Below are 19,984 nucleotides of genomic sequence, written 5' to 3' on the forward strand. Positions count from 1 at the left end.
TATTAGCTATAAAGTGGCATAGTTGTGGGCCAAATCAGATTTATTTTTTTGTTGCAAAAGTCAATTAAAAAATAAAAAATAAACCTTAATTATAATAATAAATGTATTACTGATTTTGAATGTATTATTATATAATTAATCACTTATTTATTTAATAAACTTGTTTGGATAACCAAACAAACAAATAAGACAGGTTATGTTTTCATGTTAATTTGTAATAATAATAAAATAATTAAATTATTAAAAGTACTATTAATACACATTTAATATTATTATTCAGGGTATGCGCTGCAATATACTATATCATACCACTATTCTACCCTGATGGATGTGCCTGGTTAATTAATAATTTTATTATTGGTTTATTATTATTTTAGGATTATTATTGTTGGTTTTTATATTATTATTATTATTATAAACCAATAATAATAATATAATAATTCAGAGTAGAATAGTTGTACATATAATATATTGCAGCTAATACCCTAAATAATAATAATAATAATAATAATAATAATAATAATAATAATAATAATAATAATAATAATAATAATAATAACATAGTGATAATAATAATCATTATTATTATTATTAAGGGCACCATCTGCAATATAAGTGGTGTACTGGTTGACCAAATCAAAACAGTAAAATGAAATAAATGAACTACAAACAAAAATCAGAGACAATCACAAGGACAGTCATATAGAATTATGGGTAAGGGTCAGGATGGTTTTGAATGTAACATTACTACCAAGTGTAAAAGGGTCGAGGGGAAGCATCAATGTGAACACATCACCCTCTAAACCTCCAAAACATACAAGACCCTTATTCTCCAACTCATCGTAACATACAGTGACTTAACCCGACCCATCTGATACAGTCTAACAGACGACAGTGAGATAACCTAGAGATTTATGGATGCATAAGCACAGATGTATGTGTGTGAGATGCTTTAATGAAAAAGCACTCTGTTACACAAGAGGTAAACAAGCCTGACCCAACAAGTCCAGAGCGGCACTTTCATCTGTCTTCTGCTCTAATTGGACGCTCCGCTTAGACTCTCATCGTTCGTGTACGGATACCATGCCGACACACAAACACGCTGGCACACACACACACACTGTAAAGCGTGGCAAATTCTCCTGCGTGTGTACCTCTCGCGCTCATAATGACAGCTATTTCTGCAGCTCCTCAGCTGTTGGCATCTGAAAGCTGGTTTCTCCTTCACGTTCTGTAGTTTCACACCGGCACGGATGCAGATAAACCAGCTGTACACAATCAAACGTTTCAATGAACGCTCTGTCCACATTTTCTCTCCCTCATGTCATTGCAAATTCAAATTTTGGCCATTTTGTCACACAAAAGCTTTTGTGTGCTACTAAGAATACTCCTAGTTGCTGCAAAGAAGAACATCACAATTAAACAGCTTCAGAAAATGCCTCCAACATTTGAGGAATGGTTACGGACCGTGAGGGAGATTCATGTTATGGAAAAAATAATGCACAGCTTAAGACTCCGAATGACTCGAATGGTGAGATTTGGTGGTAATGTTTTTGAGCACCTATTTTTCTGTATTATAATTGACTTTGGGTCAAAAGCTATTGTATGGCCTCGCAAGTCATACTGACCACTTTTATGGTGCTTTTTGACCAGTATAATATTCAATATTCAAAATGATTTTGAGTTTCTCTGAAGAAATTAATAAGGATGAGCAAACAATAACAGAATTTTACCATAACAGTTGCTTATTTAGCAATTTTGTTATGTGCTCTGACACACACACACACACACACACACACACACACACACACACACACACACACACACACACACACACACACACACACACACACACACACTAAGATTTATGTTTAGCTTCAATTTATTTTTATTTCAGTTTTAGTAATTTTTGTACTTTCTTAGTACTACTTTCTTATTTCCGCTTACGTTTTTTAAGTTTCAGGTTTTCATTATTTTTCAGCTTTATTTCAATCAATTTTGTTATGGAATCTTACCATAAAACTATTCGTGCTATTTTGGTATTATTTATACTATAGCATTTATTTATATTTTGTATATATTTGCAGTTTACACTGTAACTTTAGTTTAAGTTATAGTAATTTTCTTGTGTGCGTTGTGATATTTTTAAAATATGAGTTTTTGAAACATGTATTTATCTTCATTTTTAGAAATTCTTATGTTTTGTCATATTTATTCTGTTTTAATATTTCTATTTAGCTTTATTTTATTTATTTCAGTTTTATTAATTTGAGTTCTTTTCTAGTTTTCATTCGTTTTTTTAATTAAATTCTCATCTAGCATTTGTTTTTCATTTCATTCATCACCTTTATTTCAATGAATGTAATTAATTGTTATGTAATTTAACAATAACAGCTGTTTATAAGTAGTGTTATTTTGGTATTGCTTATATTATTTTTAGATTTGTAGTGTACACTGCAATTTTAGTTTAAGTTTGGGTAATTTTGTTATGCGAGATGTCATGTGAGATTTTGGTTGTTTTGCTATTTTTATTTATTTTTTAATATGTCTAGCTTAGCTTTAATTTTTTTATTCTTAGCTTTATTTTTAAATTTCAGTTTTAATTTGAGTAATTTTAGTACTTTCAAATTTTTATATTTAATTTTAATTTCAATTATTAATATAAAGCTGTTAATAAATAAAAATGACCATAACAGCTGGTTATAACTAGTGTTCCTTTTTAGATTTGTAGTTTACTTTACAAGCTTATGTTATGTGCTTTATCAATTTAATTTGGTTTTTAATATTTCTATTTGGTTTTAGTTGTATTTCTAGTTCGATTTAGTTCAGAAATACTCCTGAATGAGCATTACAGCATGATGAGCTCAGCAGAAGTGAAGGATACTTCCCCGCCGGCCCCGCAGAGACTCTATAGTTGCTGTAGCTGTTGGTTGGGTGGAAGTTGAAGATGAAGATGACGTTACCCCTCTCGAAGACTATCACCTTGTCTCCCTCGTGCTTGGCGCTGACATAAGCCTATAGAGAGAGAGAGAGAGATCAAAGATTGAGCCTAGTGGGATTGCATGAGATTTCTGTGCTTACATGTTCGGTTTCTCAGCCTATGCATGTTTGATCTTTAGCAGTAACGTTATGGGTCCTATCTGTACCGATATTGTTTAAAATATCCCACAACTTTTCATGCCCTGTGTATGAACTCATTGCTAATCATTCTCGACGTTATTAAACCGCTCTTGGATGGATTTTGAGGAGTGTCTTACAGGAAGTCTATCATTGCAATGAACTTTCATAGTATACAATAAGTTAAGATAAAAAAGATGGCCTTTTTTGGATAAAAAAAGAACAGATAAAATAAAAGACAATAAAATTCGAAAATGATAATAAATAAAATGTATTACAGTTATTTACCATTCCTTTATTGTTTATGTATATGAATAAAAATGTATATATTATTTATAATGTATACATTAATATATATATATACAATATATTACATATTACAATCCTTAAGTAATATAATAAATAAAATTGATTAATGTTAATTAGTGAAAAATAAATCTTTCTGAGAGAAGATTGGGAATGACTCAAGGAAAAGGAAAGTAAGTGTAAAAAAAAAACATTTAGGTATTTTTCCTTTGCAATTTATTATTTTAAATGTTTATGAAAAAATAAAAAATAATTATTTATTAATAAAGGTCTTAGAGAAAGTCTCTCACTGCACTTAAATTTCTAAGTATGCAAAAAGCTTGAGTTTGTTAAAGGATGACAGATTAAATACAAGATAAAAACAATTAAAGAAGAGACAATACAAATGTATAATTTATGTATGTATATATAATAAACAGACAAACAAATAAATACCTAAATAAATAGAAGAAAAAATATTAGGAATGACTACATTCTTAAAAAGTACAAATTAAATAGAACACATTCATTGTGTAAAAATCTAATTAAACATTTATGCATTTTTGCTTTATGACATTATTTTTAAGCAGTGTTTATTTATAATTGTATCGTATATTGGATATTTGGTGGCCCAGATCCATTATTTTTGCAACCATATAATTGCACAAAACAAATATCAAAAATATTTCACATTTACATATTATCGAAAAGGATTCCTTCCACCGAAGATCTTTCTCCTGCAAAACACAGACCCTTCAAACTACTCAAACTCCAAACTTTTGAAGAGTAGATTTCTTTTTTATTCAACTGAAATCCAGAGATCACACTCTTGGGGCAAAACTCCTCTCACTGTCAGCCACAGACGACCGCCAACGATTTAGCTGTGGTTTCCAGCAGAAATACCAGTCTGTAATGTGCCATTAACAGAGATTATCAATGTCACTCTGCCCTGCTATTTTTGGTGGCCCAGACCGTCAGACAATTTGAGATTTGAATTCGAAAGAGAGATAAGAAACGCTCATATTGAGCAGGTAGAAGATCCAGATGAAGGGAAAAAGAATAGTTAGTTTTACTCAGGATTCATTTGCATTAATGATGCTTGGTCAGAACCTCTTGACATCACTTTTTACCACCCAAGCCTCATTGATGCACGAGGGTAATGAAGGCTATCCTGTATTTTCCAAGCCAACAGAAGGTCAACTGAGCCCCAAGTCACACAAAATTGTAATTATTTCAAAATATTTATAAGGTTATGAGAGAACGTGTCACAACAACACAGTGCATTGCAGACTGCTGTGTAGCCGCAGACCAAACAGTGCCTAAAGCCCTATTCGCACGGGATAAGTATTACCTGGTGACCTCTAGTCATTTGTAATAATTGCGGAGTTTGTCTGTGAACTTAATCCCGTGTGAATCGGCCATGTCTGTAATTTGTAAATTAAAAATTTCCCCTCAAATGACCTACCATATTTCGCTGAACACCGAGGTCCTGTGATAATATTAGTCCTGTGCGAATCGGCATCTCTGTGATTTGGCGGGGTCGTTTACAATTTTTTCAAGGTTTTTGTTTCCTGTGCGCTTTTTTATCCAGCTTTCGCGAAGAATGGAGGCTGCGTGGGAGTGTTTTGATAGTATTTTGGGTGCTGGGTCATATCGCTATACACATACAACCATACAATTTGCCGAAAGAGAAAGCTGAAAACCATCAGAAAAGCAAAAACAAAAAGAATGGTTAGATGGAAATGAATGACATGTATAGCGGCAAGGCACATTCCTCTGTTTATGATATATCATGCAGCTAAACCTATAATAACAACAAGACATTTCCAAGCAATAGACCACTGACATCATATCCGGGAGATAAGTCACTAATTTGAGTAAAATCACAGGCTTCGCTTATCCCGTGCGAATGCGCCACACGAAATTCAGATGTGGGGGGGTAATTTATAATTCACACGAGGTCCCCATATAATACTCATTCCATGCGAATAGGGCTTATGATGACCCCTGTCCCGACGAAAGCGTCTACAATGGGCACGTGAGCGTCAGAACTGGACCTTGGAACAGTGGAAGATCGCCTGGTCCGATGAGTCCCATTTTCTTTTACATCGTGTGCGCTGGAGAAAGTGATGACAGCAGAATGCACTGTGGGAAGACGACAAGCCGGTGGAGGGAGTGTGAGGCTCTGAGCATGTTCTTCTGGGAAACTCTGTGTTCGGCCATTCATGTGGACATACATTTAACAAGTGCAACGCATGAATTCAGACCAGGTATCAATTTGACACGTGCCACCTACCTAAACATTGTTGCAGAGCACACAGCCCTTCATGGCAATGGTGTAACTGAAGTGTCTCTTTCAGCCGGATAAAGCACCTGCAACACTGCACACGTTCTTCAGGAATGGTTTGAGGAACATGATAAAGAGTTCAAGGTGTTGCGCTGGCCTCCAAATTCCCCAGATCTCAATCCAGTCAAGCATCTGTGGGATGTGCTGGACCAACAAGATCAATCCACGGCGGCTACACCTCCTAACATACAGGACTTGAAGGATCTGCTGTCTTGTAGAGTCCTACCTCGGCGGGTCGGCACTGTTTTATTATGACGATAAAATTCCCATGCTCATCGCGTCAGTGCATGACGCCAAAGGTTTCTCATTAAAAGCAATGGAGTACCCTGCACGTCGAAAGATTATCCTAAAGGGTGCGTTATAAGTGACACCAAGGTGTCTTGACCAAGCGTCCATATGTGACGAGCTGGGAATGAGAATGTGTTGTCTTTTCTGCAGCATTCATACTTAGTTTATGCTCCATAAAGTGCACATCACAACTGACCCGAATTACTTTAAAGATTAATTAGAGAACATTATAAAGAAAGTTTTTTTTTTCATGTTTAATACTGTGATGAAAACAAACCTCAGTATTGAATGTAACCTTCAAATTTCTGTCTATACATTCCAGTGTCTTTATTTGGTTTTAAAATGTGCAGTTACCAATAGCAAACACTGTGTCAGCCACATATTTTTGTCATCTCATTTATCATAACAGTCATTAATGCTGGTCAGTCCAACAAAACTACCTTTCATTTTTTCATAATGCATTCAAAGTGGATTTAACCACATAAATCTAGCACAAAAATAGCTTCTCGCAAATTCACTATAATGCATTTGTAAATTACAAGGAAGGAAGGATGCATTTAATTCCAGTAGCCACTCCTCATTCTTTGCAACAGTAACATGAGTCTTGCATTTTGGAGGAATTTACAGTAAATAGTCTCGATCTGAGGGGTTACATTTTCATTGACATGGCTGGCACAAAAGCAGATCTTTTGAAGTAGACATATGAGTGAGGAGGTGAGGCAATGCTCTTCATTGTCATAATATACTGGCGCCAAACTGGTGCACAGGAGATAATGTGTATTATGGAGTGCTGGAACTATATCCCTTAGTGCATACACAATCAGCTTTAGTGTTTTAATAGAGTTTCCCGTCATGCCTGGTTTCATTTCATAGCTAAAAGTATGCTTACAAATAAGGTGTTCTCAAAGGAGGGACATGAGAGTCTCAGCCTCAGACTTCACACACACTGACCGTTGGCAGAACGTTTGATGCATGTGGCACACAAAAAAAGTTTCTAAGTCAACATTTGATTGGATGAATTCTACAGGAATTCCAGGAGTTGTGCGCGTCATGTTCTTTCACGTTCTGCAAGGAAACAAAGTAGTCATGAAGCCAAGCCCCCTCATGGAAGAAGAAATCCGTAACAGTGCTTATCATGATCAACTAAATGCTGAATTTTCAGAAGTATATGAAATACGTGAAGTTCAGGGCATAAAATACATTTAAGAGTTTTTCATTGCCGGTGTGTTATTGCAGAAACATTGACTTAACATTTCCACGCCTCCAAACATGATGCTGAACAAAATGAACTGTGACTGGTTGTTTTACATGTTAGTCAGATCAACTTTTGGGCGGCCTTTGGCCAATGAATGTTGCCATGGAGTCCAGACCTTCTGCAGTCAGTCTGAAGATTTGGCAACCCAACTAGTTTTTACTAACGACTAGTTTCCACCACAGAATTAAAAAAATGCAAATTTTTATCTCACAATTCTGACTTTTTTCCCTCACAACTGTGATTGTGTCACAATTCTGACATTATAACTCACAATTACAAGTTTATATCTCACAATTCTGGAAAAAAAGTCAGAATTGCTAGTTTCTATCTCAAGTCTGACATTTATTGTCAGAATTGTGAGTTAGAAAGTCAAGGTCAAGTCAACGTTTCGACATGGTTGCAATTTTTTAGTACAAATTATTTTGTAAAATATATTTTGTATAAAATAATTTGTTTTAGTACAGTACATTTGCTTTACAGTAAACTTAAACTTCTTTAACTTTTTTACACTTTAAGTTTTTTTAAAGCTCTGCCATCACAGGAGTAAATTCCATTTTAAAATACAATACAACAGGAAACATGTTAATATTTCACAATATTATAAAATAACTCACTAGGATAGAGTATATGTAAATGTTTTATTTGGTTGGGGAAACTGTCTAGAGTTAAAAACTCTAATTATTAGTGATATAAAACTCCTGATTTCGGGGGGATTTGAATGGAATGCAGAGGAAACTTTTTGACACAAGAGCACTGACCCTCTCCAAGCGTCCTTGCCGTTTAGATGACCCTCAGGATGCTTGCGGGTTCTCTTGCATTTCTGTGTTCGATTAAGTTAGCCAGTGTTTTTAACTTCCACAGCTTCTCACTGATGAATAAGCACTGCTTTGCTCAGGGCACAAATATAGAAACTGCTCTGACAGACCTTTGGCAAATACTGGTGCATTACTAAGGATTTGGATGAATTCTACACTAGAGAAAAACATTCCTTACATGAAAGAAAGAGCTACCTTAGTTAGATTTACAGTATGGAAATGCAGAAGTACTGTAGGTTTTTTAGTCCTTATATACAATCAGTGGTGAGGCTGCATAAGGGCCAGGGTGGCAATGACCCACTGGCTCGTCCAACCAAGCAAATGGAAGAAGAGAAATTCTGCATACTTGACAATAATCACTCAAATACATGAACATAAGAACTACTCGCATGTGATATTCCAGTCGTGTGCTTCTATTCTATGGTGAATTGTAAATGAGCTGTCAATCTGAGTGATCAGTCTAATCCAAGCACATAACAGTCCCGATTGTTTTTAGTCTCTACCCATTACACCCACCCACTTTACCTGAGATCCAGTTTCTATTCGTTGACCTTCCAGATGACGCATCGCCATCACCTCGACGCGATCGGATCTCGGATGACTTATAGCTTCAGTAAAGCAGCATGTAATGCTACTCTATGAGGATTATCTCAAGATCTATGTGTTGTATTATGTTGTTTTTGGGCTCACTTGAACCGAAAACACCTACTCTAAAGACATCTATGTGATCTACTATGGTTTAGTAATGTTTGGTGAGGCTACAAACCAAAACGCGGCCCAAAAGCTGCATGCGTATATGGCTGTATCGGCTGGTCTCTTCATGAAACAGTTATACTTGTTGTATTCTGCTAGTTGAGACTTTTGCAATGATATATGACACGCGACTATTTGTCATGCATGATGCTTAACAGATCACATTTTCTAGCAATGTCACATGTTTATTTTCAATTTAGGCATTTATTTTCAGCTCATATTTCAGGTTGAATATAGGTTCAGTATATTTAACTAAGGTCCACTCACTTTAAAATTTCATGCCGACTCTAAAATACAAAAAACTGATGTAAACAAAACTATTTCGAAAAAATACACAGGCCTAGAAAATTTGAGCTGCTCGTGTCTAGACATATTGTATCTGTCCTGCTGTGTGCAGTAGTGGACGTACTGTAAATATTGTATGACTGGCCCTCAGCACAGACAGACAGAAAGCAGGAGCAGAGATGAGTAACTGTACAGCGGCCCTGTTTGCTGCACAGCGGGCATTCTGTATGATTGGAGCAGCACGTAAACAGTGCTTGGCTCAAAATCTCAGCTTTAGTCTTTAGAAGCCTGCTGAGAAACTGTTTCAAATTAGCAGGTGGCTCATGAAACCGGATTTTCAAGTGAAGTCCCCTGCAGGGCTGGAAGATATATTGAAAATTCTTGATACAGTTGTTGTGATTTCTGCTAGAGATCAAGTTTATAATATCATGGAGATAATAAAGCAACATGGCGAATGATGCAATGATTTTAAACAAGTTTCTGAAAGATTATCTCTTTAGGCTAGTTTTGTAATGCTTCCTTGTCTCAAAATTTGTACGTCTGAGTGAGATTTTATTTGGGTAATACCACACAAGTCTGCAATCATTTGGGATTCGGAATTTGCTGACATATCTTGAAACAGCATTTGTTACACACTTTTTAATAGTTTTAAAAGGATAGTTTACCCTAAAATGAAAATCAAGTCATAATTTACTCACCCTGGCGTTGTTCTAATGCTGTACAACCTTTTTTCTTTTTCAGAACACAAAAGGAAACAAACACAATCAGCATATATATAATGCTGATTGACCGATGCAAAAGTACCACAGGATTATCCGATGCTACATGTGTCATATATTCCAAGTGTTTTGGAGGTTCACGATAAGGTTTGGTGAAAAACAAACCAAAATATTATGTATTATTTAACGAATAAATCCTGACCTTGGCCGTTGGTCTTCTGCACACGGCTGCACGTTCATGAGAAGTTGTGAGAAATCAAGATTAATAACAAATTGACAAAATAAAACCCATGTACTTTCTTCTCTAGGGTGAATTTATCCGTTGTGTTAATCGCAACAAAAATTTATCATGTTCACATCTGTCAACTGTCATTCTGACTGTCGTCAGACAAACTTAGTTCCTAATATTATAGAATTAAATATATTTAATTATAAACACTATAAATTTAATTAATAATCCAACTCATTGCACTGTTTTCTATTTTAATATAATTTAAAATGAATTTATTCCTGTGACGCAAGGCTGAATTTTCAGGATCAGTGTCACATGATCCTTTAGAAATCATTGTAATATGCTGCTTTGCTGCTCAATCAACATTTCTAATTATCAATGTTGAAAACAGTTGTGCTGCTTAATATTTTTGTAGAAACCGTGGGCTATTTTTTCTTTGATGAATATAAAGTTCAAAAGAACAGCATTTATTTATTTATTAATTATTAATATATTAATTATTAATTTATTTTTTAATCATTAAAAAAGGCATTCCAGTGTCCCAACACTGGCCCACCCCAGTGTCCTTCCACAGACTGCATTAGCAGCAGCTCTGCTCAGTGTGGACCAGTGCTGTGACCCCATGGAGAGCAAAGCATAGTGAAGTTGAATTCAAGAAACAGAGGAAGGAACTAAGAATTCAGTTCATGCACACATACGCTCCTCTCACAGGAGCAATACTTTGTTACCACTCTGTCAGAGATGCGGAGAGAGAGAGTTGGGTATCTGAGTGGGTGCCAATGTTTTTACTGTTGATTATATACCTTAGAAAAGACAAGGATGACACACAGCAATTACAAACGTCAGACACCCAAGACGTGCTCAAAGATCAGCTCTTTTTTTTTCTAAAGGCCTCTCAGAGTCTTCCGAGATTGTTCCTTCTCCCAAACAAAATAAGGTGAACATTTTTAAACAGAAATGAGATCACGTTATCAATATGATGAACTGCCATATGATCTGAACAAGATTCAAGTCCATTGTTCCAATTCCGATTGCATATACATATACATACCTATATGTATATATTGTGACGAGCACCCAGAGGGTTCGTCAGCGTCGCCCTGGAAACAGACGAGGAACACCTGCATGCCCTCGTCACAGGCTGATCGGCCCCAGCTGTGCCCCATCAAGCAAACAGCTATATAAGCCACATGGACTTTGTCAAAGGGAGAGAGATCTCTGCACGAGACAGAACGTTAATGCCTGTACTCTATCTTTCTCCAGAAAGCAGCAGTTGACCGCTCAGCCTCCAAGAAGCACAGCTCAGACTCCAAGAAGCACAGCTCAGACTCGCTGCACTACGAGGAAGAGGCAACACACTTCACCGGGTTTTTCTTTGTTTTTTTCTTCATGTTGTAAATAAATCCACTCTTGGGCACTTTGCATGAGCTCCCCTTGTCTTGTGATTCTTCACCCCGTGACATTTGGTGGAGAATGCAGGCAGGAGAGTGAAGAAAGGAAAAAAAAAAAAAAATCACAGACAAACGAGCTCCTGCACGTCTCATTGTTTTTTTTTTGTTTTTTTTTGTTTTTGTTTTTTTTTTGTCCTCCCGGTTCTGCCATAGGCGAGTGATCCAACCCCAACATGGAGGAACTTCTCAACCGACTCACCGAGGTTAGCATCCGCCAGCAACGAATAGTTGAGCATCTCGCCACCCGCCAGGAAGAGAGCGAGAGGGAATTCGCAGCAATGCATGCCGCTCAACGCGTCCCACTGCCGGACCCCCGAACTCAAGCCGCCAAGTTGTTACCAAAGATGACCCCCCACGATGACATTGAAGCGTACCTACAGATGTTTGAGGTCACAGCCACCACTGAAGGTTGGCAGCGCGAGGATTGGGCACAGGTATTGGCCCCTCTCCTAACTGGTGAAGCGCAGCGCACATACTTTTCTCTCCCCGCCGCCACCGCCCAGCGCTACGACGAAGTAAAGCGGGAAATTCTGGCCCGCCTGGGTTTGTCTCCAGTATGCGCTGCTCAATACTTCTATGATTGGGAGTATAAGCCCCGTCGACCGGCCCGTCCCCAGGCCGCTGAACTCACGCGGTTCGCGCAGCACTGGCTGCTGGAGGGGGATCCAACGGCCAGTCAAGTGGCGGAACGCGTTGTCATCGACCGTCTGCTTCGTGCTCTTCCCCGTTCACACCGACAGGCGGTCGGGATGAGAAACCCAACCACCACCCTGGAACTTGTCGAAGCCATCGAACTGGCAGATGCTGCCCTACAGCGAGAGGCTGGGGAGCGAGCGCCGCCCTTTCCTCGAAGGCTGACCCTCGAGCAACGCACGCTAAAGAGCACTCAGGGACAAGTAGACAGGCCAGCGGTTCCCTAACCACGGGACGAGCCCATGCCAACGGCGGCCTCTACGCCTCCGGCCCGAACTTGGCTCGCTGGCTGCATTGTTCATAACAATCTACCAATTGGAGCCCCGGAAGCCGACGTCAGGATCAACGGTAAGCCGGTTCGGGCCATCCTGGATTCCGGCAGTGCGGTAAGCTTGGTCCACTCAAACATTCTGTCCCCCCGATCGGAGTCTTCCGCCTTCCTCCCTATAACCTGTGTCCACGGGGATACCCGACAAGTACCAGCTCGCAGAGTGACCATCTCAGCTGGCTCGGGGACCTGGCCGGTGGAGGTAGGAGTGATGAAGGATCTGCCGGTTCCCGTTCTGCTTGGGAGAGACTGGCCCGGGTTTGACCGCCTGTTGGCTGCCTCGACGCTGCCTGCCAGCCGTAGAAGAAGCCGCCAAAGACCGAGGCTGACTCGGGGACCTCGTCAGCGCCCCGTCCTCCTGGCCTCGGACAGCGGAAGAGACGGTGAGTCCCCCTCTCAAAATCCTAACCCTTTTTATGATGTGTTCCAACAGGTGACGCGAGGGGGCTCATTTGCCAAGGAACAACGGGGGGATGACAGGCTGAAACACTGTTGGACCCAAGTCCGTGTCATCGAGGGCAAAGAAGCTCAGCCTGGCCCCCATCCTTTCCCACACTTCATTGTCCAGAATGGCCTGCTCTATTGTGTCGCTCAACGAAGGGGAGAAGAGAAAGCGTTGTTAGTCGTGCCACGCACAAGGACGGAGACCGTGCTAGAACTCGCACATTCACACCCCATGGCGGGACATCTGGGGGCCGCTAACACCGTTCAGCGGATCCGCGACCGCTTCCACTGGCCAGGCTTGGAGGCCGAAGTAAAGCGCTTCTGCCAGGCTTGCCCGACCTGTCAGGTGACGTCACCCAGGACTCCACCTCCCACTCCGTTGATTCCTCTGCCCATAATCGAGGTGCCCTTCGAGCGCATCGGGGTGGACATTGTGGGGCCACTGCCTAAGTCTGCCCGGGGACATGAACACATCCTGGTGATCGTCGACTACGCCACCCGGTATCCAGAAGCAGTCCCCCTCAGAAAGGCCACTGCCAAAGCCATCGCTCAGGAGCTCTTCCTGCTCTCCAGCCGAGTCGGCATCCCAGCAGAGATCCTGACTGACCAGGGTACCCCCTTTATGTCCCGGCTAATGGCTAGCCTTTGCAGCCTGCTGCGGGTGAAACAGTTGAGGACGACCGTCTACCATCCCCAGACTGATGGCTTGGTGGAACGGTTTAACCAGACCCTAAAGCAGATGCTGAGACGGGTGGTCGCGGAGGACAAACGCGACTGGGACCTCATGATACCCTATGTCCTTTTCGGAATCCGTGAAGTTCCCCAGGCCTCAACGGGCTTCACCCCGTTTGAGCTCCTTTTCGGTCGACAACCCCGCGGCCTCCTGGACGTAGCAAAAGAAGCCTGGGAGCAACAGCCTGCAGCCCATCGCTCTGTGGTGGACCATGTGAAACAGATGAGGGAGAAAATCGATCGAGTCATGCCACTGGTAAGGGAGCATATGGTGAAAGCGCAGCAGGCCCAACAGCGCCACTACAACCGGGCCGCCCAACCACGAGAGTTCCAGCCCGGAGATCAGGTGATGGTTCTAGTCCCCAACGCTGCCTGCAAATTCCTGGCCACATGGCAGGGCCCCTACACGGTGGTAGAAAGAATTGGACCGGTTACCTACCGTGTGCGGCAGCCGGGAAGGAGACGAGCCGAGCAGCTGTACCACATCAACCTCCTAAAAAAATGGGTTGGGACTAGAGACCAGCTCGCCGCCCTCGCCACCTCTGACCCCGTGGTGGTAGACGTCAACCCCCATCTTTCGGCGGCCCAGAAGGGGGAGCTGCAACACCTAATTGATCAGTTCTCTGACGTATTCTCTTCTCTTCCCGGGCAGACCACCGTCCTGCAGCACGACATCCGCACACCTCCGGGAGTCATCGTCAGGCAGCGGCCCTACCGTGTCCCTGAGGCCCGTCGGCAGGCTATTGAGGAGGAAGTACAACAAATGCTGAAGTTAGAGGTGATAGAACCTTCACGCAGCCCATGGTCCAGCCCGATCGTGATGGTCCCGAAGCCTGACGGCAGCCTCCGCTTTTGCAATGACTTCCGTCGCCTCAACGAGGTTTCTGAATTCGATGGTTACCCCATGCCTAGGGTCGATGAGCTACTGGACCGGTTGGGAAGGGCCCGGTACATCTCAACACTGGATCTTACCAAGGGCTACTGGCAGGTACCGCTCTCTGAAAACGCAAAGCCTAAAACTGCTTTTTCCACCCCTAGCGGCCACTGGCAGTACCGGACCCTACCCTTTGGTCTTCACGGGGCACCGGCCACGTTCCAGAGAATGATGGACATTTTACTACGACCCCACCAGGCCTACGCCGCCGCCTACATCGATGACGTCGTGGTGCACTCCGAGACCTGGGAAGACCACCTGGACCGTCTGCGGAGGGTGCTGTCAGAGCTCCGGAAGGCTGGGCTCACCGCTAACCCACGAAAATGCCACCTCGCGCTTTTCGACGCAAAGTACCTGGGTTTCCAGGTCGGTAGGGGTCTCATCCGACCGCAAGAGAAAAAGGTAGAGGCAATCCACTCAGCCCCAAGACCCGAAACAAAGACCCAGGTACGAGCGTTCTTGGGGTTGGCGGGGTATTATCGCTGCTTCATCCCTAACTTCTCCTCCTTAGCCGCCCCTCTGACAGATCTGACTAGAAAGGGACAGCCGGAGGAGGTTCACTGGACGGCAGAAAAGGAGGAAGCGTTCCGAAACATTAAGACGGCCCTCACCTCGGAACCGGTACTCCGAGCACCGGACTTTAGCTGCCCCTTCCTGTTACAGACAGATGCATCCGATACGGGATTGGGAGCCGTCCTGTCACAGATCAAGGAAGGTGAGGAACACCCTGTTTTGTATATCAGCAGAAAGCTGACCCCAGCCGAGAAAAACTACGCCACGGTGGAGAAGGAGGCCCTGGCTGTCAAGTGGGCTGTCTTGGAGCTGCGGTATTACCTCCTCGGCCGAAAGTTCACACTGGTCACGGATCACGCTCCCCTTCAGTGGATGGTCCGAGCCAAGGACACCAATGCCAGGGTAACCCGATGGTTCCTCGCACTCCAAGACTTCCACTTTGTTGTGCGCCATCGGGCGGGAGCTGCAAACGCCAATGCTGACGGCCTTTCTCGGATTTGGGCAGCTTTTGCAGGTCTGTCAGGGGTAACTCCCCACCCACCCCCTATTTCTCCCCTACTGTCTCAAATCATCCACAGGACTAAGACGACGCTTGGGGGGGGGAGTGTGACGAGCACCCAGAGGGTTCGTCAGCGTCGCCCTGGAAACAGACGAGGAACACCTGCATGCCCTCGTCACAGGCTGATCGGCCCCAGCTGTGCCCCATCAAGCAAACAGCTATATAAGCCACATGGACTTTGTCAAAGGGAGAGAGATCTCTGCACGAGACAGAACGTTAATGCCTGTACTCTATCTTTCTCCAGAAAGCAGCAGTTGACCGCTCAGCCTCCAAGAAGCACAGCTCAGACTCCAAGAAGCACAGCTCAGACTCGCTGCACTACGAGGAAGAGGCAACACACTTCACCGGGTTTTTCTTTGTTTTTTTCTTCATGTTGTAAATAAATCCACTCTTGGGCACTTTGCATGAGCTCCCCTTGTCTTGTGATTCTTCACCCCGTGACAATATACAGGTCCTTCTCAAAAAATTAGCATATTGTGATAAAGTTCATTATTTTCCATAACGTAATGATAAAAATTAAACTTTCATATATTTTAGATTCATTGCACACCAACTGAAATATTTCAGGTCTTTTATTGTTTTAATACTGATGATTTTGGCATACAGCTCATGAAAACCCAAAATTCCTATCTCATAAAATTAGCATATCATGAAAAGGGTCTCTAAACGAGCTATTAACCTAATCATCTGAATCAACTAATTAACTCTAAACACATGCAAAAGATTCCTGAGGCTTTTAAAAACTCCCAGCCTGTTTCATTACTCAAAACCGCAATCATGGGTAAGACTGCCGACCTGCTGTCCATAAGGCCATCATTGACACCCTCAAGCAAGAGGGTAAGACACAGAAAGAAATTTCTGAACAAATTGGCTGTTCCCAGAGTGCTGTATCAAGGCACCTCAGTGGGAAGTCTGTGGGAAGGAAAAAGTGTGGCAAAAAACGCTGCACAACGAGAAGAGGTGACCGGACCCTGAGGAAGATTGTGGAGAAGGACCGATTCCAGACCTTGGGGGACCTGCGGAAGCAGTGGACTGAGTCTGGAGTAGAAACATCCAGAGCCACCGTGCACAGGCGTGTGCAGGAAATGGGCTACAGGGGCCGCATTCCCCAGGTCAAGCCACTTTTGAACCAGAAACAGCGGCAGAAGCGCCTGACCTGGGCTACAGAGAAGCAGCACTGGACTGTTGCTCAGTGGTCCAAAGTACTTTTTTCGGATGAAAGCAAATTTTGCATGTCATTCGGAAATCAAGGTGCCAGAGTCTGGAGGAAGACTGGGGAGAAGGAAATGCCAAAATGCCTGAAGTCCAGTGTCAAGTACCCACAGTCAGTGATGGTCTGGGGTGCCATGTCAGCTGCTGGTGTTGGTCCACTGTGTTTTATCAAGGGCAGGGTCAATGCAACTAGCTATCAGGAGATTTTGGAGCACTTCATGCTTCCATCTGCTGAAAAGCTTTATGGAGATGAAGATTTCATTTTTAAGCATGACCTGGCACCTGCTCACAGTGCCAAAACCACTGGTAAATGGTTTACTTACCATGGTATTACTGTGCTCAATTGGCCTGCCAACTCTCCTGACCTGAACCCCATAGAGAATCTGTGGGATATTGTGAAGAGAAAGTTGAGAGACGCAAGACCCAACACTCTGGATGAGCTTAAGGCCGCTATCGAAGCATCCTGGGCCTCCATAGCACCTCAGCAGTGCCACAGGCTGATTGCCTCCATGCCACGCCGCATTCAAGCAGTCATTTCTGCAAAAGGATTCCCGACCAAGTATTGAGTGCATAACTGAATATAATTATTTGAAGGTTGACATTTTTTTTTGTATTAAAAACACTTCTTTTATTGGTCGGATGAAATATGCTAATTTTTTGAGATAGGAATTTTGGGTTTTCATGAGCTGTATGCCAAAATCATCAGTATTAAAACAATAAAAGACCTGAAATATTTCAGTTGGTGTGCAATGAATCTAAAATATATGAAAGTTTAATTTTTATCATTACATTATGGAAAATAATGAACTTTATCACAATATGCAAATTTTTTGAGAAGGACCTGTATATTAGGGATTCCACAATTCTCAATATAATATTGAACCGTTCGGTACGACATCCACGGTTCAATACGCACTTGTGAATTGGGTTTTTTTCGGTTTTACGTTTAAATAATTTATGTGCGTTTTATTTCTCTCCGAATTGACTGTGTGTGCCTGTAAGTCTGCGAGCTGAGATGAGGAAACTATATTCAATCACTATGCTCTAAAGTTAGTTTAAGCGGGGCTTAAGCCTTGTTTATACTCGACACGTCCGCACGAGCGCGAGTCTTCGCTGACTGCGCGTGCACCTCCCCAAACGGACGAGGCGTTTATACTTGACGCGATCGCCGTTGTACTATTCTTCAAACGACAAACGGAGATTCTCGCCTTGATGCAGAGAATATTGACAGGCTTATCTTTTTACAGAAGAACCTCAAAATACAGGAATAGATAGCTGACAAAGGTGAAATTGCACTTTACATTCTGAATGAAGGATACTGTAGCCTACTGGAGTAACTCACTGTTAAGTTTAATTAAGTTTACTGAAGTGCAAGTCTGTTTTTTTGAAACGGTCAATTTATGTTAACCAACTTCACTTGTAGGCTATGTTTATTTGCAAAATTTAGGAATTTATGTGTTCCCCAGTTTGTACATGGGCTACCAGCAGCTGTGAAATGGCAGTGCTAATTTTATATTATACAATACACTAGGAATAGTGGACTTTTCTTAGCTTTTAAGTAAAATAAAGGAGTATTGCAATAAATCGTTTTTATTTATTTTTTCTCCTTAACTTCTTACCGTTCCTATTGCCCAAGCATAGAATAAAAAAAATAAAAAAAAGCCATCAGAACCGAACCGAAAACCGTGGTTAAAAAACCGAGGTATGTATTGAACCAACTTTTTTAATGTTAATGTGGCAAGTGGATTTCCAAAGTTACTAGCCACTCATAGGCCTGTCGCGATAATCAATAAATCAATTAATCGCACGATAAAAAAAATGAGCTCGATAATTTTTCCGGCCGCGATAATTTCCATTTGCATGCTTGTTTTGTTTTCCTCGTCTCTCTCTATCTCTCTCTCTCTCTCTCTCTCTCTCTCTCTCTCTCTCTCTCTCTCTCTCTCTCTCTCTCACTCTCTCTCTCTCTCTCTCTCCCAAATAGACTGGATGACAATATCAACGCTGACCGCCACACATTGATTTTCGAATGGTTTTTTTTTACTGAGCCTATTTACAATCGTATTTGATTGCAGAACGCCGTAGCGCGTACATCTCTCTCTCCCGCGCGCGCTCTTTCACCCTCATATGAGCCGTCTATGGCTTAAATCAAACTTCATTCACGCACACATATATGAAACACTTGTCTTGCATACACATATATTAAGTAGTCAAACATACATGTACACAGCTGAATGCTCAAACAAATACATATGAAATACACAACGACACACCTAAAGTCGCTCACGCACATACACGCAAACTCTACACACACGAGAACGAGATGCGCGCACACACACACTCTCCACGCACATCATATGAGACACGCGTGCGCACAAAAACTCTCCACGCACATATGAGACGTGCGCACACATAGACATCATATGATGTCTATGCGCGCACACACACAAACTCGCGCACACTCATATGAGACGCGAGCGTGCGCGCACACACACACACACAAACTCGCGCACAAACTCAATGAGACGGAGCACACACAAACTCTCCGCGCACATACTCATTTGAGACGCGAGCACACACACACAAACTAGTGCACATACTCATATGAGACGCATGCTCACACAGTAGGTAGGCCTACATGATGCCGATTCTCAGTGTGAACGGAAGTCACACATTGGTAAGTGCATTTTTTGTTAACAGAGACAGAGTCCATTGCTTTTATTGTTTTTGGTTGTTTTGTTCATTTAAATAGTCTTTAGAAATAAAAGTTTAGTGGTCTTTGAAAAGGTGTACCTGCATTATTATGCCATTATCATTATATTAGATGAAAATGGTCTCAGAACGACAATATTATCGTTTATTATCAATATTATCGTTTATCGCAATAATTTCTTGGACAATTTATCGTCCAGCAAAATTTGTTATCGTGACAGGCCTAGCCACTCAGCAATTTCACTGGCCGCAAATTTGACATCGATGCCATGGGGAAAAACTGTCATTTAGATATTTTTAATATTATCTCATA

The 19,984-nt window shown here is 41.8% G+C and overlaps 1 protein-coding gene across 1 annotated transcript in view; it reads right to left on the reverse strand.

Annotated features, from left to right (window-relative positions):
* gbe1b (glucan (1,4-alpha-), branching enzyme 1b) overlaps positions 1-19,984 on the reverse strand; it is a 160,812-nt gene that overhangs the window by 22,720 nt on the left and 118,108 nt on the right. Inside the window, exon 14 of the mRNA XM_077207020.1 lies at positions 2,885-3,015. Coding sequence (XP_077063135.1) covers positions 2,885-3,015 — 131 coding nt within the window. The remainder of the gene's footprint in view (positions 1-2,884; positions 3,016-19,984) is intronic.

The sequence above is a fragment of the Siphateles boraxobius genome, unplaced genomic scaffold (genome assembly GCF_051911475.1).
Source record: "Siphateles boraxobius isolate OS27281-9 unplaced genomic scaffold, OSU_SipBor_1 6, whole genome shotgun sequence".
In the NCBI taxonomy this organism is placed as follows: Eukaryota; Metazoa; Chordata; class Actinopteri; order Cypriniformes; family Leuciscidae; genus Siphateles; species Siphateles boraxobius.